General features: G+C 43.2%; 1 protein-coding gene across 9 annotated transcripts in view; it reads right to left on the bottom strand.

Moving 5' to 3' along the window:
* The window catches only part of NBR1 (NBR1 autophagy cargo receptor), a 137151-nt gene that overhangs the window by 69091 nt on the left and 45786 nt on the right, over window positions 1–22274 (bottom strand). For all 9 annotated transcript variants that reach the window (XM_068264432.1, XM_068264429.1, XM_068264427.1 and 6 more), the window contains 3 exons: window positions 8912–8974; window positions 5366–5384; window positions 832–854 (listed from right to left, as the gene is read on the bottom strand). In XM_068264432.1, the coding sequence (XP_068120533.1) occupies window positions 832–854; window positions 5366–5384; window positions 8912–8974 (105 nt within the window). The remainder of the gene's footprint in view (window positions 1–831; window positions 855–5365; window positions 5385–8911; window positions 8975–22274) is intronic.

Genomic DNA, 22274 nt, shown 5'->3' with positions numbered 1-22274 from the left:
GGGGGGCAATCACTTTTTCACACAGGGCCATGTAGATTTGGAGGTTTTTTTTCTCACTGAATAATAAAAACCATCATTTAAAACTGCATTTTGTGTTCAATTATGTTATCTTTGACTAATAGTTATTGGTTTTTGATGAGCAGAAACATTTAAGTGTGACAAACATGCAAAAGAATAAGAAATCAGGAAGGGGGCAAATAGTTTTTCACACCACTGTATATATATATATATATATATATATATATATATATATATATATATATATATATATATATATATATATACACACACACACACACACACACACAGTGGGAGCAGGCACCCCACCCAAGATTTCATGACTCAGAGCGGCCTTGGTGCTGTCTTCAAAGACACTATTGTATTGACCCGAGGAAGCGGGTGAATCACACGAAACCCATTGTCTTTTATGAGTGTCCAATAAATAATTCTTAGCCTTCCTAGTGAAGTAAGACTGATCTAATTGACTGCCATTAATCCCATGTATACTTAAACCTGAAATCTTGGAAAACCTCCTCCAGCTATATATACGGTATATATCCCTGACAACACATTATTTCAGTGACTGATGAGTCCTTACACCAAAATGTGAAGCTATTAGTACAATTCTACATTGCCTCTGGCTCAGGCCATAATACAAGAAGGCACCCCCATCTTGCTGCATAGGCACAATTAATAATTTCATGATTACGAAAATCTACAGCATGAAACCAGACATGTGCCAGTTGGGAGTCCACAATAGTCTCACCTAATCCTGGAGGTGATGTGCTACAAAAAAACAACAACATTCTAAATAGTCAACAAAAGAATTACCTTTAGTGCTTCTTCATATTCACCTGAAACAAAAACAAGGCATTTGTTTGTAAATGGATTTTCATCCACATGGCACAACGCTCTGACTCATGTTGGCTCACTTATGAAATCAGCTTGTTTCACATCTGGCTTGCTGTGTCATTTTCTAATTCTGTATGTTACAAAATATTTCACTTGTGTTTTGTGCCTCTGGCATTGAGTGGTAATTACTCTCTATATCTCCCAACCTTCTTGTCTGTCAGCTGCTAAATCTTCTCATCCAAATCAAGCAGCTCAGCACTCTGGCACGTAACAGCTTTGCATGAGAAAGAGAGGCATCACAGAGCACTTGCCTGGTGTGATCTGTGTAGAAAATTAAACAGGACCCATCTCTCTGAGATGAGTTTTTCCCACTTTTTTCTGCACACAGAAACGCAATAGGTGACAGCCTTTGTTAATTGGTGGGCTATTTCAAATATAATCCAGTTTTCTGTTCACAAAAAAATTTTTTTTTACAAAAACCTTCCAGTTTTCTGTTTTGTTTTTTCTCCCTGCATCCCGCCTGTGTTCTATTCTACAACGGATTGCACTATTACTGCAGCCACACGTTTTAAAGTGTACCTTAATTTAAGAATAAAAAAGTTTAAAGAGTTTAAACCTACCTGGAGCTTCTAACAGCCCCCTGCAACTTCCCATGCCGTCACTAAGCGATCCTTCAGCCCCCCCTCCCCCCTCCCCTCTGTGCCTTAGATGTGTGGCCTCCTAATCACGTTCCCATGGATGAGTGTTTTGCAAATGCACAGTATGAAAAAATCTCTACTGCGCATGCGCACAACACTCCCAGCAACAGGAGCGTGATTGAGGACACGTGTGGCCATGGCCATGCATGCGTAGTGGCCCGTGTACAACAGTCAGCTAGCCGGAAGAGGGTGGCTGCAGGGGACTGGAGGGACACTTAGTGACAGCGCAGGCACAGGCACAAGGCGGCTGCAGGGGGCTGGTAAACTTGTTTGTTTTTTACCAGAGTTAAGGTACCCTTTAACAAACACTTCTGCAAGTGAAATGCGTAAAAATTCATTAGCATAAACACATACACAAAAACCTTGGTATACCTGGAAAGGTAGCATTATGTTATTTGTAAACCAGGAAAAGGGGTTTGGGTAAAAAAAAGAGCTAAGTTAACCATGAAGAGCCCTTCCTCACCACTTTAATAAGTTCTGCAAAATACTCATGCCATTTGGGTAAACAAACTACGTCATAACACAAAATAGCTATGATTAAGAGCTGAGGTAGCTCGAAACATGTTAGCTTATTGATGCATGTGTGTATCGCTATACTGGATACGTCCTAAATAAAGACTTTGAATCCTGGACAAGTGCGGACCTTCTTGCTGTATAACACAAAATAGGTGTACATTTCTTTTAAAGGATACATTCAAAATAATAAAAAACGAGATCTACTTACCTGGGGCTTCTTTCAGCTCCTGGGATCCCCTCCATTGCAGATGCCGACCTCGCCAGGTCAGCATCCTCTGCGTTGGCAGAAGTACTGCGCCTGAGCAGAACACTTGAGGCAACGTGAGCGCAATCGTGAGTGGCGCGGCCGCGAGCTCGTGCAGAAGACCCCAACCTGACGAGGTCTGTATCGCCACGGAGCTGTGGAGAGGGACAGATCGGCTGCCAGGGGCTGGAGGAAGCCCCAGGTAAGTAGATCTCATTTTTTTTAATTATCTCGGATGTATCCTTTAAGTATTTTAGTATTTTTTGATTGTAACTACTCAAACCTGTCCTCTTGACTTCCCAATGGTGCATGTTTTGCAGGCAACCTCACCTATGCACAGGTGGGGTATTTAGTAACTCAGCTACCTAAGCACAGGTGGGGTATTTAGTATCTCAGCTACATGGATTCCACATAGCTGAGAACCTGAGGCACTAATTACCCCACCTGTGCATAGGTGAGGTTACCTGCAAAACATGCACCGTTGGGAATTCACAAGCTCATGTTTGAGAAACACTGCATTAGGGAGATGGGGGAACCACAAGTGGCCTAGAGGATCCAGTGGGGGTGGGTATGGGGAAAGTTAAAAGCTCTGCAACACAGCCTTCATACATTAGTCCAGACATTAGTCCAGGTATGTTTGAATATATACAATACTTATATTTGTAGGACAGTGCTTCTTAACCTCTTGAGCCCCAGAGGTTTATACCCCCTAGTGACCAGGCCATTTTTTACAATTCTTTTAACGGTTTACTGCTCGGTCGTACAAATTAGCACCCAAATGAATTTTAACTCCTTTTCTTCTAACAAATACAGATTTCTATTGGTGGTATTTGATTGCTGCTGCTATTTTTAGTATTTTTTATTAATTAAAAATGATTGAAATTTTATCAACAAAAATACACAAACAGATAAGTTAATTGGCTTCCCCCTCCTATCACTGTCTGGCAGGCTGATCGCCGGGGCCTGCTACGTAGACAAATCTCATTTCCCGCGAGATGGCGCATATATGCGTTGTAGAGGAACGTGAGAGATGCTGTCCAGCCACAATCCTGCATTTTGTTTCTTGTTATTTTATATATAATAGACATAATTAGCCGTTACATCAAAGCAGGCAACACTAGACACTACATTGTATGTAAAATCTGGAATGTTTACTGTTCAGACACCTGAAGAGGAGACAATGAGATGATGAAGACTCTATAATAAATACCCACAGAGGAAAACAACGAGCCACAGTACCAAGCCTTGCTTAGTGAACTGTGCATTGAAAGAATGCCAGAGATTCATTAACCCAAACTTCGCAGTCAAGCTTCCTTAAAGCTGAACCCCAAGCAGACCAATAAAAACACGGTCACCTGCCAAAAGATTACTATCCAGTCATTTGTGAGATTCAGATAGTCACAGCTAGGCCAGCACAATCAGTTCTGAGCTCTAGTTTCCCCCAGTCTTACACCGAGCAACACCGTAGTGTAGTCCCTTCCCTAGCTTGCTGACTGGTCAATAGCAGCAGAATGACTAAAGCTCCCATTGTTAGACACAAAGCACCGTGCAGTGCAGTACAGCATGACTGGCCCACAGTGCAGCCCATCCTTTGCCAACCTGAATGCTGCTGTAATGTGGATTAATAGGAATCATATATAGAGACAGGATAAAATGTTATACTTGCTAATTGTGTATTCTTTTTTTTTTATTATTTATTTGTCTATAGTTTCCAGCCTCATTTTTAAAACATTATGCAAAAGGTACTGAAAAAAGACCCTTTACTGGTAAATCCAAGTGCTAGCAGTCTGCATTATTTAGTTTGTATTATTCACAACTATTCAAACAACAGTGGCATAACCATTGGTTTTGTTTTTTGTTTGTTTGTTTGTTTTTTATTAAAAGGCCCGCCAAAATAATCTACATAGAATCTCACATGGTTATTAACCATATACTATCCTTTTCTCCAAATTGTCTAACATGAAAGTTTTCCCTCTCCTGAAAACTTTATTTTCATCCAGACACCGTTTACTGTAAACTCAATGAATAAAATTCCAGGTACTCAGTACAAACTGATCAGGGTTCCAAAAGCCCAGATTTCAAGAGATCCTGAGACAGGGGAATTTTGGGGGAAAATTGTACACAGCTGTGGCTTCCTCCTGTGCCCTCCAGACTGATTGCTCTATCGCTGTCCTCCTGCGTCTTCTGGATCCTCCGCAATTGGCCTCCAAAAGTCCTCTGGTCTGGGGCTTACTAGGCATGCGAGGCCCGGACAGGAATGTGATGGGGGAGTGTGTGCATCTAGGACTGCACCTGTGCCAACTGGCCCCAACTGGAGGACTTTCCGTGGCAAATTGTGTAGGATCCAGACAGCGCATGAGGACGGAGAGGGAGCGATCACCCTGGAGGAAGCCCCAGGTATGAATATTTTTTTTAAATCCCATGTCTCAGGTACACTTTCAGTTCTGGACAATTCAAAGAAGAAAAGAAGATGGGCAGAGAGCCTGCAAGCTTTGCAGTGAGTATATAAACTGTTTTTTGCCCCCAGAGCAGCACTTGTATAGTTAAACCCACTGTTGCATGAATAATTGGTCAAGTGGCCAGTTCAATAAAGCAAATGATCTTATCGTCTAACCAGACTGTTGTGCTGGGAATACACAATGAGTTTTTTTTGGCAGATTTACTGTCTGACCAATTTTCCAATCGTTTTTCCGTTCGATATCCATTCACGTCTATGATAAAATCGTTCAGAAAAACGATTAAAATCAGATCGGATCTGTTGGAAATTATCTATCGAGCCATCTATCTGCCCAAAAAAACTCATGGTGTATACCCAGCATTAACGCTTACTGTACTACTTTTGAATGCATACGGTGAAAATAGTTTTCAAAATCAGCTTTGCACACTGGATGCAAAACTGACAGGACAGGACTGGACATGTACATATTTATTTGTGAACCAATCCTTAGACCTAAAGTAAAATATAGCATCTCCAAAATGTAGAGACACTTATGAATTTGTGCTAACTGAAAATGCAAAGAAATGTTATAGAAATGGAGTTGCACTAGGCACTTACCTTGGCTGTTTACCGATACCTGTTGCAGAGATAATAAGGTGAATTGAAAAGATCAGTAAGTGACTTTTTAAATTAGAATTACTTTTTGCTGCAGAAGAATAAACAGGTTTATTTAGCTATAGTGTATTATCTTTTTGAATCAATATTTTCATGCTTGCAGTACAAAGGGGCTCTAATAGGGTATTAACCACTGTCACACTTTTAAAGTGGATCTGAGATAAGCAAGTAACTATAACAAGTAATGCGTCCATATATCTTATCTAAAGTTTATATAGTTTACACAGCAAATCTAGCTGCAAACAGCTTTAATAGAAAATGATTATTTCTTATTTCTTCCTGTGATACAGTGACAGAAGCCATGTGGTTTGTAAACATTACACAGAGGCAGGCTTATCTGCATCTTGAGCAAAAAAACCTAATCCCCCCCCCCCTCCGAAATCTCTGGCTAGTAATACCTCCCCCTCCTCCTTCCCAGACTGAGCTCCCATGAGCCCTTGCTACTGTCTGAAAGTGCATTGGCTCTCTGAAAACCTGTGGGTGTGGCTTGTTTAGTTTATAGGGAATTAGAGTATTAAAACAAAACATATTTGGCTTGAGGAATGCTCTATAAACTATAGGAAAGGAACACAATTATGCAATGAGTAAAAGTTCATCTCGAATCCACTTTAAAGGGAGCCTGAAGCGAGTATGAAAAAAAAAATACTCGCCTAAGGAGAGGGAAGGCTCTGGGTCCTATAGAGCTTTCCTGGTCCTCCTACATCCCCGCATTCCAGTGCTGGATCCCCCGTTAGCAGTCTCAGACTGAACAGTCAGAGACTGCTCTCTTCCATCACTTCAACCGCTGATGGAGGCTTCGGCAATCTTTGGGAGCTCGAGTGCTCCTGAAGTCGAACGCTCAGTACTGTGCATGCGCTCTCGAGATTGTGTGCTCGTGAAAGTGCACCCGTGCTCCCAAAGATTGCTAAAGCCTCCTAAAGCAGCGAAAATGACGGAGAGCAGTCTCTGACCGATCAGTCGGAGACTGCTAGCGGGATCCAGCGCTGGAGTGAAGGGACCGTAGGAGGAATAAGAAGGCTCTATGCAGAGGTCCCCAACCTGGGGGCCGCGGCCCCCTGGGGGTCCGTTGGCAGATTTCTGGGGGGCCGCGGCGGATCTGGCCTTTCTCCCTCTCCCCCCAGCGGCCGCCGTTCCTGATACCTTATGAGCGGTGGCCGCTTTCTTCCTTATATTCCCCATGGCCCCTCTCGCATCTCGTATTACAGCAGCGCTTGCTGTGCGACTGCTGTAAGGAGGGAAGGAGGCGGGGCAGCGTTCCCATGGTAACGGCGATCGCCGCTACAGGAAGCCGCTGCCCTATTTCCTACCCTTCCTTACAGCAGCCGCGCGGGAAGCGCTGCTGTAATACGAGGTGCTGCAAGAGGAGAGGATCTATGGGGAACATAAGGAAGCAACTTCCCGCTCGTAAGGTAACAGGAGCGGCGGCCGCGCGGGGGGAAGAGAGGAGAGGCTACACTGGGCTAACTGTACTGGCGACACTGGGGCAGCGATACTGGGCTAACTATACTTGCTATTCTGGGCTAACTATACCTGCTATACTGGGCTAACTATACTTGCTATTCTGGGCTAACTATACTTGCTATACTGGGCTAACTATACTTGCTATTCTGGGCTAACTATACTTGCTATACTGGGATAACTACTGGCTATACTGGGCTAACTATACTTGCTATACTGGGGTAACTACTGGCTATACTGGGGTAACTACTGGCTATACTGGGCTAACTATACTTGCTATACTGGGCTAACTGTACTTGCTATAGTGTGGTAACTGTACTTGCTATACTGGGGTAACTATACTTGCTATACTAGGCTAACTGTACTTGCTATACTGTGGTAACTGTACTTGCTATACTGGGGTAGCTATACTTGCTATACTAGGCTAACTGTACTTGCTATACTGGGGTAACTACTGGCTATACTGGGGTAGCTATACTTGCTATACTAGGCTAACTGTACTTGCTATACTGGGGTAACTATACTTGCTATAACTAGGCTAACTGTACTTGCTATACTGGGGTAACTACTGGCTATACTGGGGTAGCTATACTTGCTATACTAGGCTAACTGTACTTGCTATACTGGGGTAACTACTGGCTATACTGGGGTAACTGTACTTGCTATACTAGACTAACTGTACTTGCTTTAGTGTGGTAACTGTACTTGCTATACTGGGATAACTGTACTTGCTATACTGTGGTAACTGTACTTGCTATACTAGGCTAACTGTACGTGCTATACTAGGCTAACTGTACTTGCTATACTGTGGTAACTGTACTTGCTATACTGGGGTAACTGTACTTGCTATACTGGGGTAACTGTACTTGCTATACTGTGGTAACTGGACTTGCTATACTGTGGTAACTGGACTTGCTATACTGTGGAAACTGTACTTGCTATACTGTGGAATCTGGGAAAAAAGGGGGGGGCTGCTGCCGCTGACACTAGCCACGCCCACTCCCCCCCCCCCCCCCCCCCAGGGGGGCCCCGGGGAAAATTTTGGTCGGGATAGTGGGCCCCGGGCTCAAAAAGGTTGGGGACCCCTGCTCTATAGGACCTAGAGCCTTCCCTCTCCTTAGGTGAGTATCTTTTTTTTTTTATACTCGCTTCAGACTTACTATAAAGGGAACTAAGCACCCTTTCTCTCCCTGGAAATTCTTCTGGTTTGTAGTAGCTATGGGAGTGGCCATGTTCCCGCCTCCCCTTCTCGCTGTCTTTATTTACTGAGGTCACAGATGCCATCTTCACACATTCCTCCTGGATAAGCTCTTTGAAGAAGTTGTCCAAATTACCCACCTCTGTTGCTGAAAAGGTATTGTTTACTTCTTGGTAATGTGTGCAATAAAATAATTACTTAAGCGGGTCTGTACTGCACACACGCGAGTGGTGGCACGCGCATGTGCACTATAAATGCACACGTCTTCAGAAGCACTCGGGGATGCGGGCTTCCAAATCCTTATAAGGTATTTCAAAAGCGTGTAATTTCAAAGTGAGTAAGCGGTGGACCAAGGGCGGGAAAAGGGAACGCAAAGGCTCAATGAGATCCAGAGCCTTCCTTCTACATATAAGTATCTAACTTCATTTTCTTTCACAGTCGCTAAAGATTTTCTTTAAACATAAGTCAGCAGGAACAGCTCCTATACAGGCTCCTTTTTAAAGGGACTCCGGGCTCTGAATAAAAATGAAATCGGTACTCACCTGTGGCTTTCTGCAGCCCACCGTAGGTCGGGAGGTCCCACGGCGTCCATCCGGCTATTCTCCCAGGGCCTGGTCAGAAATGGCTGCCTGGCTGCTCCCGGCGACACTTGGCCCGAGTGTCGAGCTCCTTCTTCCTCATATGTCACGTCTGACGTCACCATGCCGGCCGGCGTGACAGTACAGCGCATGCGCTGTGATCAGACTCCCTTTCAGTACATTTTAGGGCCAGAGAATAACATTCCTGACAATAACAACACACATTTAGCCAGCACGGGAATCAAACAATCCTACCTCTTCATTATCTTCATCTGTGTATTTTATTTGTATGTCACTTAAGTCAAATGACACAAGCACCTGTCAAGACAAAAGCAAAATAAATGAAAACTGTGGAGTTCATAACTAAATCTCTCCCACAGTCACAGTCTTGTGTCTCCACCATAGTCTGAGGCCAAGTTGGGGTAAACAAACTGATTAATGTTTCAGTCATTTTTGGGATATGGGAGGAAACCAGAGGGCACAAAGAAACCCCACCGACACATGGGGCCATATGCTATTTTCAAACTTGTCAATAAAATGCCTTTTAAATTACCAGCAAGCAAAAAAATACTCAAAATAATATTGATCGTACTTTTTCACCTAGTTTGTGGTACTTTTCCATTGCAAAGTGGTGAAAAGTTAATCTAAATCGAAGATTAAAAATTATCTCTTAGGAGAAAAAGCTGGAGAAAAAGTTGCATTGCAAGCCTCACACCGCCGCACTTCCTCCTTCAAGCCGGAAGGAGGAAGTGCGGCGGTGTGAGACTTGCAACGTGACCAATAGGACGTTTGCAAGCACTTTGGAACACAGGGCGGATGGCGGAATTATGGGTAAATAACCCCTTGTATCCCCGCCGCACACCTGCTCTAATTAAGCCTCATTTGAATCACAAGTAATCACTCGTGAGAGCATCCGGTGATCATCCCTAGCCGTCACTTCCTGCTTTGGGTATGTGGAAATGAACGGAAGCGTACTGTTAAAACACACTACTGCGCATGCACGCCGCGTCTTTTTTTTTTTTTTGATCTATGCATCGTCACTTGACAGGCAGCCTATTGGGCCAAAGTGCGGGGATCTCTTCCTACAAAGTGAATTAACCCCCAAGTCAGCTAGCTAACTGTACAAGCTGTTAGTCAATATTTCTCCTGTCTGGGAAATTGCTGATGTTGCTGAAACCCAAGAGAAGCTGAAGACGTGTCTGACACTTCCGCTGCCTGGTGGATCAACTGTATACGCATCACCATGGCAACAGGGACGTGAGCCCTCTGCTGCGCATGTGCACTATCCCAGTTTGAAGCATATTGTATGGCTCTCACCGAATTACATTTTAAAATATGTGACGTTTATGGCTCTCTCAGCCAAAAAGGTTCCTGACCCCTGCTCTAAATGGATGAGTCTACAAAATTTTGGCTGACAGTAAGCCTTCATACCAAACTTATCTTTTAAAAAAATGGTCTACTTAGCCTCAGCGGGTAACCAATTCACAACCACTGAGTAATAATGGCTGCTAGGCTCTACGCACTGTTCATCTCATCTATATGGTGGGGCATGGCTGGACATCAGTACTTGCAAATCCAGATGACTTAAGCTACAGGTAATGTGCTAAGACTGCACAGTGATTTTTAGATTTTTATCAAACCAGTGAAGTTGTGTCTGTTGGGAACACCAGAGATCAGACTGTACCACTGAGTAGCTGTATTGTAGATTTTACTCTGGAAAAAATGTAATTTTTATTTCTATGTGTTTACATGTATTTTAAACTTTAATTTTTTTTGCGATAGTGGTGGTTAGTGGTCCTTTAACCACTTAAAGTGGACCCAAACTAAAAATACAAGATTTCAGAAATAAAATCTATTTTCTGAATTATAATAATAGCAGCCTTTTTTTAAGCTGCATGATGACAAATATAAAATATTTTACATTTATTGGAGAAACCCCTCCCTTACTTTCATATTGCCGGCAAAATGCTGGAGTAGATGGTGTCTAGCAAAGGAGGAATTGCTAATGGCTGCCACCTGTATAACCCTAGTTATGCAAAGAGGGGGGTGAACAGCATGCACTGAAATGCTCATAGGCTTGAAGGAGTGTTTATTTATATTTGTATGTGTCAGGCCCAGTGCACACCGAGCGTTTTTTGGAGCGATCCGCCGGCCGCATCCGCCAGGAAAAATGCTTGGCTAATGTATTGCAATGGGATGGTGCACACCGGCGGTTTGAGGTTTTTGTCAAGCCGCAAACGCGCCTCCTGCTGCGCGTTTGCGGTTTGCTAAAAAACCTAAAACCGCCGGTGTGCACCACACATTGAAATACAATAGCCAAGCGTTTTCACTGGATGATGTGGCTGGTGGATCGCATACAAAATCCGCTTGGTGTGCACCCAGCCAAATATCTGCTCTCTGCTCCCAAAACCGCTAGCGTTTTGACGATCTGCTAGCGGTTTTGGTGTGCACTGGGCCTCAGAGTGGTGCAACTAAATATTTTGAATTAAAAAAATGTTTGGTTTGGGTCTGCTTTAAGTCCAACTGGACAATTAGATTTGTCCAGAAGGAGCCGCGTAGCGGCAATCTGGACGGATATATTCGTCCAGCAGTGTTTCGGCGGTTGCATGCTTGTTCCCGGTGGATGCGCACTCGGTCCCAGCGGCTTTAACAGGGGATCGATTGAGAAAGGGGAACGAGTGTTCCCCAGAGGCAACCGATCTCCTGTGACTGAATCAACAATGATCGAGCACTTCCTGGTAACTAGCAGGAGAGTGCTTAGCGCCACCTAGTAGCCAAAGAGTAATATTAAAGTAAAAAAAAAACAAAAAAAACAAAACACATTATACATTTAATAAAGCTTTATCAAACCTTCCCTGTAGCTACAAAAACAAACAAATAGTTATCTTAGGGACTGAACTTTTTTAATAGGTATTTTGTGAGAGTACTGTATATTACTTTTATCTTTTGCCTATATGGGCTTGTAAATAGTGATGGACGCAAAACTGAAAAAATGCACCTTTATTTCCAAATAAAATATTGGCGTCATACATTGTACTAGAGAAATATTTTAAAGAGACTCTGTATTGTTAAAATCGCACAAAAGTAAACATACCAGTGCGTTAGGGGACATCTCCTATTACCCTCTGACACAATTTCGCCGCTCCCCGCCGCATTAAAAGTGGTTAAAAACAGTTTTAAAATGTTTGTTTATAAACAAACAAAATGGCCACTAAAACAGGAAGTAGGTTGATGTACAGTATGTCCACACATAGAAATACATCCATACACAAGCAGGCTGTATACAGCCTTCCTTTTGAATCTCAAGAGATCATTTGTGTGTTTCTTTCCCCCTGCATCTCTCATGCACTGAAGTTTCAGGCTGCTCGTTTCTTCCTGCAAACAGCTTTGCCCTTGTCTGTAATTCTTCAGTATGTGAAAGCCCAGCCAGCTCAGAGGACGATTTATCCAGCTTGTAAAAGATGAGAGAAGAGAGAAGCTGCCCTAATCTAAATAATATACAGGCAGTGTGCATAGAGGGGCCTGGAAGGGGGAGTTCATAGCAGAACCACAACACTGAAGAACTTGGCAGCCTTCCAGACACAGGCCGACAAGTCTGACAGGGGAAAGATACATTGATTTATTACAGAGACTGTGATAGCAGAAAGTGCTGCAGTAAGCCAGAACACATTAGAATAGCTTTTGGAACTTGTAGGATGATAAAAAACAGGATGCAATTTTTGTTACGGAGTCTCTTTAACGTTCTGAGCGGTATGCCCAACACTGTGTCGGGCATACCGCCTCGCTAGAATTACAAGTCCCCCAGGAAGATTCTAATAGATGTAATGCCCCCACAAGCATTAGCTAGCATTAGGCTAGCTAGTATAAGTAGCAGGCACCCTCCGATCGCCGCCGATCCCCCGATCCAGCCAATTAATACATTACCCCCCCTGGCTCCAGCAAACAGCGCAGCCTCTCCGCACACCTCCGGTCTCTCTATGGGGAGGATCGGGTCTGCGCATGACGTCATGTACCATCCTCCCCATAGAGAGACCAGAGCTGTGCAGGGAGGCTGCACTGATCGCTGGAACCAGGCTGGGTAAAGTATAATCGGGGGAATCGGCGGCGATCGGAGGGTGCCGGCTACTTATGCTAGCTAGCCTAGTGCTAGTTAAAGCTTGTGGGGGCATTACATCTATTAGAATCTTCCTGGGGAACTCTAGCTGCAAAACCTCCTGAGCGGCGTAACACTCAGGAGGTTAAACGCTGCAATAACTGGGACAAATGGGCGAGTAAAATGTGTGGGTTTTATGCACAGTAGAACATTTTATTTTAAAATCATAATGGCCGAAAACGTTGAAATAGTGATTGGTTTTTCCATTTTTTTTTATTACTCCCTTTAAAATGCATTTAGAATAAAATAATTCTTAATAAAATGTACCACCCAAAAAAAGCTGAATTGGTGGCACAAAAACAAGACATAGATAATTGAGGTGTGATAAGTAGTGATAAAATTATTGGCGAATGTATGGGAGGAGCGCTGACATGGGGAAATTACTTCTGTCCTAGAGGTGAAAACTCTTGCGGGCTGAAGTGGTTAATATACTAGGACCAGGACTACACTGTTCTGCTACTGCTGCTCTACACTTGCTAAGCAGAGGCTCAGGGAACTGGAATCTGGTATATGTAACTGACTATTGGGAAGGTGTCTCTGGCTTCTGTTCTTAGGTCTATCCTTGCTTTCTATGCTTGTAAACAACAGCAGCTTTATGTTTATAGGACAAGCAGCTGTTTGTTCTCAAACCCAAATTCTCTATTCAGTAGTTTATCCAAAAGACTTGAAATGTTGACACATTTAAGGGATATTAGCATATACAAAACACATTAAAACACATTTTACTCAACATGATTCTATTTAAAGTGACTCCGTAACAGAAATTGCATCCTGTTTTTTATCATCCAACAAGTTCCAAAAGCTATTCTAATGTGTTCTGGCTAACTGCAGCACTTTCTGCTATCACAGTCTCTGTAATAAATCAATGTATCTTTCCCTTGTCAGACTTGTCAGCCTGTGTCTGGAAGGCTGCCAAGTTCTTCAGTGTTGTGGTTCTGCTATGAATTCCCCCTTCCAGGCCCCTCTATGCACACTGCCTGTGTATTATTTAGATTAGAGCAGCTTCTTTCTTCTCTCTTATCTTTTACAAGCTGGATAAATCGTCCTCTGAGCTGGCTGGGCTTTCACATACTGAAGAATTACAGACAAGGGCAAAGCTGTTTGCAGGAGAAAAAAGAGCAGCCTGAAACTTCAGTGCATGAGAACTGCAGGGAGAAAGAAACACACAAATGATCTCTTGAGATTCAAAAGGAAGGCTGTATACAGCCTGCTTGTGTATGAATGTATTTTCTATGTGTGAACATGCTGTACATCAACCTACTTCCTGTTTTGGTGGCCATTTTGTTTGTTTATAAACAAACTTTTTAAAACTGTTTTTAACCACTTTTAATGCGGCGAGGAGCGGCGAAATTGTGACAGAGGGTAATAGGAGATGTCCCCTAATGCACTGGTATGTTTACTTTTGTGCGATTTTAACAATACAGATTCTCTTTAAAGGAAATGGGGATGTTTATACAGAGATGAATCCCTAAAAGTTACATTAAAATGATACCAAGGGGATATAATTCATATCACATGACAAGTAGAGTTTCCTAACGCCGTTACACAATGCAGTACATAATTACATGAAAAATATTTTCCCCATCGAGCATTGCGTTGCCCTAGCCTTAGGTGATAAAGTATCATTAATAATTCAATTTCACCAGGTTCACTTTTTAAAAGGGTACCTGAAATGATGAGATGAACATTTAGGTGTACAGATCCAAGACTGCATAAAACTAGGCTGTGACCCTTTTTTCTTTTTTTTTTTTCTCACTGTAACCGTTAAGAATTCAGGTATGTAAATAAGTTATTTTCAGTGGGAATAAAGCTGGTAACTCTTCAAGTTAACGTGAAGTGATATTAAACTACAAAAAAGACCACTTTTTGAATACAAAGCTTTTGGACCACTTGGTCGAATACAGCTGAGTATCCTTTGACGGCTCTGGGAGCAGAGAGCTTCTGAAGACGAGCTGCTCTATACTGTGCATGTGGAAGCATGCTCTTGTGCGCACTTGCGCATGCACAGCACGGAGCTCCCATGCTCCCGAAGCCTCCCGTGGTGAACGGGGGCAACAGGGCTAAAACAAGTGAACCGTGAGAGGATCAGATAGGTTCTATGAGATCCAGACCCTTCCCTCTCAAGTATCTGACTTTCTATTTTAATATCACTTTACATTTGCTGTAAGGTTTGTACACACCTTGGATTAAACTTGTCGAGGTGGCTGCTAAAGACCACCTTGAGTGAGCATTTAGTGTGTGTATGGTGGCCCTAATATGTTGACGAAAGATCAGGCATTCCGGATCATCTTGCCCCAATGCATCTTGATTCCAAGATAAAGGAGGAAGCGTGGTAGTGACTCGGAACACAACATGTGACGCAATTGGAGCGCTATGGAACAGACGGCAGCATGGGTAAATTAACCCTCCCTCACCGCCCCCACAGATGCTGTAATTAACTTTTCGATTTTGAATAGCTATGAGCAGGTAGCTACTCGGAAGATCATCCCTAGTGGGAACTATCATAGGAAACACTTATGCTAGGTACACACGATGCAATTTTCTGACAGATTTACTGTCAGATCGATTATTTCCAACATGTACAATCTGATTTCCGATCAATTTTCCAATCCGATCACCTCTATGGAAAATCGATCAGAAATCAGATCTGACCTCTTGGAAATGATCGATCTGGCAGTAAATCTGTGAGAAAATTGTGTGTACCTAGCATTTGAGAGGCTACTATAATGAGGGAGCACTATAGAGGAGGAACATGGGATGGGGATAAACAAGAAGGCTGTTACATTTAATAAAGTTTTTAGCCACACCTCTTTTTAAAGACCTACAAAATAAATCCCGCCTCCCTCCGCTAATACAAGGGTTCTCGGAGATGCAAAAATTATTTAAGATTTCCTCCAAGGTGAAAAGGTTAAGAAAGCTTAGTATAGATTTTTTCCAGGCAATGCTTTTGTACATACTAAAAGGTAAAGTACTGGGAATCTCCCATGTGGAGATAGACTAGTCAACAAACTGCCAGATTTGTACTACCTATAGCAATATAATAAAAAAAATAATTTAAAGTTTACCATAGTGTGTTTTAATAAATCCTCATGTCTGTGCTAGAGTTGCCCGAACTGAGCACTGATTATGGAAAACAAGCAAGGATAAAGCCATTTAGATGGTGATGGGGTTAAAAACTAAGAGCTCCCAGCATCAAAAAACAATCATAGGGAGATAATTTCCAGTTTGCTGAAGAATCTCTGTGTGAGTGGAAGTTTTTTTCCTTTTTACACAGGTAAATGTCACTTCATAGGTGCCACATGCCTTAGTCACCTGAGCAAGAAAGGAAACTGCATGAAACATCACAGGCTCCGCCACGTAATGAAAGGAAACCAGACCTCTAACCTCATTGTCTTCCAGTGAGATGCCTGACGTCTATGGCAAGCCAATAGGCAGTCAGCTGCCTTCCCTGCTTAAGGCGTTGTCACACTGTACCTTGTACCTGGCTGTTGTGTAACTACAGTACAATAACAAACCTAGCATGACTCACGGTTCCTGCTGCAGAGAAATGGATGAAGGATAAAGTCACATGGTCAACTCAGCCCTGAAGCGGCATACAGCCCTACATACACAGAAACTGCATTTACTTTCATGCTAATGTGACCTAGTGACCTGCATAATAAACTAATCCATAAATGGGACATGGTGAACTGAGTAATAAACAGTCATAAGCCACATCTTATTGTTAGATAAGTATTTACCGCGGGTCCCTTTCTATGCAACTACAGATAATACTCATCACGTAGCTTATTTTATAACATGCCAGTTACAGGACAGGGTCATAACCTTTCAGTGACTCAGCATTTTCCAGCAGAGTAAAGGCTGGAGGATCTTTTATTACAACACATATTATCATGGTGGGGATCATTTAATATTAAAGGGAAACCGAGACCAAGAATATAACTTCACCCCCAATCAGTAGCTGATACCCCCTTTCCCATGAGAAATCTATTCCTTTTCTCAAACGGATCATCAGGGGGCTCTGTATGGCTGATATTGTGGTGAAACCCCTCCCACAGTGGGATATCAGGACCATGGTACTCCTGGAAGTTTCCTATCTGCGAACCTCGTTGCATTGTGGGATATAGCGGTTTACAGATGTTTCCAACTGCCAAAAAAGCAAGCAGCAGCTACTTCTACTGACATCACCTGCCAGCAGTAAAAATCTCACCATGTGATACGGTAAATGTCCGAATGTAAATCAGGGAGAGGAAAGATTTTACAATGGGCAAACACTGACTAAATCATTTATACATAATTATTGTAAAAATGAAGCACTCTTTTTATTACATTATTTTCACTGGAGTTCCTCTTTAAAGCAGGACTCCACTGAAAAAATGTATTTTACTTTTCAAATGGGAATGTGCTCTGCTAACACTATCAGTGTTGTCGAGAGGTCACTGTCCAGGCTTCGAAGTTATATCGATAGCGCCTAGTCAAAAAATTCCTCCAATTGTGTTTAACTCTTTACATACTAGAAGGCTCTGGCCCCTTAAGTCAAACAATGTGTAACACTGCCGCTGTTATGTCATGCATAGTCACACAGCTATGTGCATTTTTGTGCATGGGACACCACTGCCCCATCCATTGTTATACACTGGAGGTCAGAACTGTACCTGATAGAATCACAGAATTCATGTGTTCTGGTATATTGCATGGCCACTGCACATCCTCTGATATTTGATGAAAAGACAGAAAATCCAGGCTAATCTCTCTAAAGCTCAACACACACCATACAATCTTGGTTGTACAGATTTACCAAATCTATGTAGTACAAGGACCAACAGATTGAAAATACCTTGAATGATTGATTGGATAAGCTCTTATACTACATGAAAGTGGTAAGATTGAACAACCACGATTGTATGGTGTGTGTTGAGCCTAATGAGGACACTTAAAGGGGAACTAAAGTAAGAGGTATATGGAGGCTGCCATATTTATTTCCTTTTAATCAATACCAGTTGCCTGGCAGCCCTGCTGGTCAATTTCTCTACAGTAGTATCTGAATAACACCAGAAACAAGCATGCAGCTAGTCTTGTCAGATCTGACTTTAAAGTCTGAAACTCCTGATCTGCTGCATGCTTGTTCAGGGGCTATGGTTAATAGTATTAGAGGCAGAGGATCAGCAGGGCTGCCAGGCAACTGGTATTGCTTAAAAGGAAATAAACATGGCAGCCTTCATATACCTCTCTCTTCAGTTCTCCTTTAACCACTTCTGAACTACGTTAATTGAAACCTGCGCCCTGTTTGAGACCTGTTATCCCTGCCAAGGCGTAGATTTCAATTAGCCCGCCATACGCTGCTGTTGGTATGATAGCAGAGCTCCGTAAGAAGGTCAGGACCCGATTTAATTGGCTCCTGACCCTGTGATCACTGTAAGCCAATCTCATTGGCTCACAGTGATCACAGGGTCAGGAGCCAATAAAATCAGCTCATGACCCGCTCACAGTGCTCTGCAGCAATAGTAGAGCGAAAGAGCTTCAGCGACGGAAGAGCGGCGCAATTGGCAGTAGCGGCGGGTCTGTGTAGCGTGATGTCGGTAGGCTCCAGTTTTTGTACTAGTGGTCTCTGGTCCTTAAGGAGCCAGAGACTGCTGGTACAGAAGCGGTTCAATAAAATGGAGGAGCTAAAGAGGGTGTGGCCTCTGCTATTTGAGGATTGTCATAGTTTTTCAACAAATCTCCCAGTCCTACCCAATCCCCCTAATCCTAGTTCTTTAAAGTGAACCAGAAATGAAAATAACTAAAGATTTGATACTTACCTGAGGCTTCCTCCAGCCCCATGAGCTCGTCTGAGTTCCATGCTCTCCTCCCGTGGTCTGCCGTTCAGCCGCGATCAGCCCCTGGTAACATCTATGTCGCGTCCAATCTGGGTCTTCTGCACTTCTGATGTATAACCCTAAACCACCCCCTACTGGAGACTCCTTCCTAATGTGTGATCCGAACACCCCCCCCCCCCCCCACACCACTAACTTCTTTACTTTAACACCTAAACGTAACCTGCATAGTTCTATCCTGACACTACCTTATCCCTAACACTAAACCTTCTAATCTCAGTGCTTAACGGACAACCTTTGACGGCACTCATCTTCCATTGTTTGCTTCAGTGGCCCAAGTTCCAGCACATAGTGATAACCAGTTCTGCAACATAGACATGCCAAAAACTTGATTCCCAGGTGCTCAAACCAAGCACTATACACAGATATGTTTTGGTGCACCACTTAAAAACTTATGAGAAGAATGGGCCAAAACAACCTACTTTCACCTGCTTTTCCCATGGGTCATTACTCCAGATTTAAAGGACAATTGAAGTGAGGAGAATATGGAAGCTGCCATATTTATTTCCTTTTAATCAATACCAGTTGCCTGGCAGCCCTGCTAGTCTATTTGCCCGCACAAGTGTATGAATTACACCAGAAACAAGCATGCAGCTAATCCTGTCAGGTCTGACAATAATGTCAGTAATACCTGATCTGCTGCTTCCTTGTTCAGGGTCTATGGCTAAAAGTATTAGAGGAAGAGAATCAGCAGGATAGCCAGGCAACTGGTATTGCTTAACCACTTCAGCCTACAGCGTGGAAAATCTCATGCATCCGAGCAACGTTTACCTCTCATTCATTCGCCAATAACTTTATCGCTACTAATCACAATTAATTGATCTATATCTTGTTTTCTCCGCCACAAATTAGGCTTTCCTTAGGTAGTACATTTTGCTAAGAATTATTTTTTTCTAAATCCATTTTAACAGGAAAATTAAGAAAGAAATGGAAAAAAAATCATTATTTCTCAGTTTTTGGCCATTGTAGTTTAAAATTAATACATGCTACCGTAATTAAAACCCATGTATTATATTTGCGCATTTGTCCTGCTTATTACACCTTTTAAATTATGTCCCTATCACAATTTATGGCGCCGATATTTTATTTAGAAATAAAAGGTGCATGTTTTCAATTTGCGTTCATCACTATTTAGAAGCTTATAATTTTAAAAAAAAATTAATAAGATGCTCTCTTAACATGTATATTTAAAAAGTTTAGACCCTTAGGTAACTATTTATGTATTTTTTTTTATTGTAATTTTTTAATTTTTTTTTTAATTAAAAAATGTATGTGGGTGATTTTAGTTTGGGAGGTAAACAGCTATTTTTAGGTGTAATATAATGTAATTCTTTATTTAAAAAATGTATGTGGGTGCAGTTTACTATTTGGCCACAAGATGGCCACAGTCACAAAAGTTCCTGGAGCGTACGATCACGCTGCCAGGAACTATTAGGAGGCTGCAAATTTTTTTTCCGGGCAGAAATACCGCGCTCTCTGCTTAGAAAGCGTCGTTATTTCTCCCGGGGGCTTAGATCGGTGAATGGGAATTATATTCCCATTCACTGATCAGGGGGCTAGCGGCAGGCAGCGGGAGCGCGCACCACGCTACAAGAGCAGCACAGTCTATCTGGACGGATATATCCGTCCAGATAGGGCCAAGTGGTTAAAGATAACCCGAGGTGGGTTCAAAGAATGCTATCTGCACACAGAGGTTGGGTCTGCATATACTGCCCAGCCTCTGTTGCTATACTGCTCACCCCTGGGCCCCCCCCCCCGCACTCTGCTTGCCCCCCATAAATCAAAAGCTTAGCTGTCGACACACAGCGTGTTGCAGCCGGCTGTTTACCTCTGCATCTGTCAGTCTCTGCCGCTCCCCGCCTTCTCCATAGCTCCGGTCCCTGCCCGCGTCCCTTCCCTCCAATCAGCGGGGAGGGAAGGGACACGGGCGGGGACTGGAGCTATGGAGGAGGCGAGAGAGCGGCAGAGACTGACAGATGCAGAGGTAAACAGCCGGCTGATTTATGGGGGGCAAGCAGAGCACAGGGGGGCCCAGGGGGGAGCAGTATAGCAACAGAGGCTGGGCAGTATATGCAGACCCAGACTCTGTGTGCTGATAACATTCTTAGAACCCACCTCCGGTTCTCTTTAAAAAGGAAATAAATATGGCAGCCTCCATATCCCTCTCGCTTCAGGTGTCCTTTAAATGCTAAGGAGGAACAGCGGACATATTCTGTACAGGTTCTGTTATTTTGAATTCTTCCATATGCTCTTATACCATATTTAGACAATGAATGTATAAAGTAGCACAAGACCGGTTTGCTATATATGGCAGGCCCTTTTAATAACAAAAGGTAATTACACTCAGTTTAAAGACCTGGGGAGGCAAGGTTACAGTGTGCTGGTTACATGGATCATTTTATGAGTTTAGTTTGCCATGACCTTCAGAAAAGCAAAAACAGTAGAAGATGAAGTCAGCCGGCACTCAACATAACAGTCTGCTGTGTTAAAGAGACACTGAAGTCTCAAAAAAAACATCTTTTTATTTAACAAATGTGTTAAACATATTAGCCCTAACAAAACCGCTGCATTCCCGCCTCTGTAAACTATCTAAATGCCCCCTAACTCGCCCTCCCTGTCCCCAGCAAAATCCACGACTTTCTTGGTCATGGATTTTGCTGCCCTGTGCGCTTCCGTGTGAGGCAGAGCTATGAGCTGCAGCCCTGCCTCATACGCGTCTGTCAGTGGCAGATCTCCGCCTCTCCCCCACCCCTCTCAGTGAAGGAAGACAGAGAGGCAGCGATCCGGGCTGACAGACACGCTGAGGAAGAGCTGCAGTTCATAGCTCTGCCTCTCACAGAAGCGCTGCCCGGATTGCCCCCCGGGGAGTTTGGGGGGATTTAGATAGTGTACAGCGTTGGGAATGCGGCAGTTTAGTTAGGGCTAACATATTAAACATATTTGTTAAATAAAAAATACTTTTTTGAGACTTCAGAACGTCTTTAAATACCTGAAGTGGAAGGAAAGATGGGTACAACATAATTACTGACAAAATTCTTGAAGCTATATTCATGCTTTCAGAAAGGTAGACGACATCTAATAGGTATAATCGGAGACAAGTTACTAGAGGCATAAGCTTGACCTATTTATTAATCCAGTTTGAAAATACATTCAGGCAAAAAGGTGGCAGGAGAGGCATGCGGAAGCAGACAAAGAAGTTATGTCAGATTACAGCAGTCCTAAACCCATGAACTATCAGGGATCAAGAAAAACAGCAATAGGTCAGGCCTTGTCCATGCATATGTCCATCACACCACTGTTTTTGCTACGCTGGTGCATCCAATGACCAGTCTGTATGCATACATATTGGTTACCTTCAATAAAGCTTAAAGAGAACCTAAATCAAAGGAGGGGGGGGGGGGGGGAATTTCACTTACCTAGGGCTTCTACTGTGCGTCCTCGTTCACCCGCCCATCGCTGGGCATGTCCTTCACAGACGCAGTAGGAGATTTCCTCCTAATGCGCCTGCACAGGATACTCCTGGAGACCGGCGTGTGAACGAGGAAGAGCGCAGGCGCAGTGGGCATTGACTGGCCAGTCGGGGCAAAAG

Source organism: Hyperolius riggenbachi, chromosome 12, assembly GCF_040937935.1.
Source record: "Hyperolius riggenbachi isolate aHypRig1 chromosome 12, aHypRig1.pri, whole genome shotgun sequence".
Lineage (NCBI taxonomy): Eukaryota > Metazoa > Chordata > Amphibia > Anura > Hyperoliidae > Hyperolius > Hyperolius riggenbachi.
This window is presented reverse-complemented; position numbering and strand designations above follow the sequence as displayed.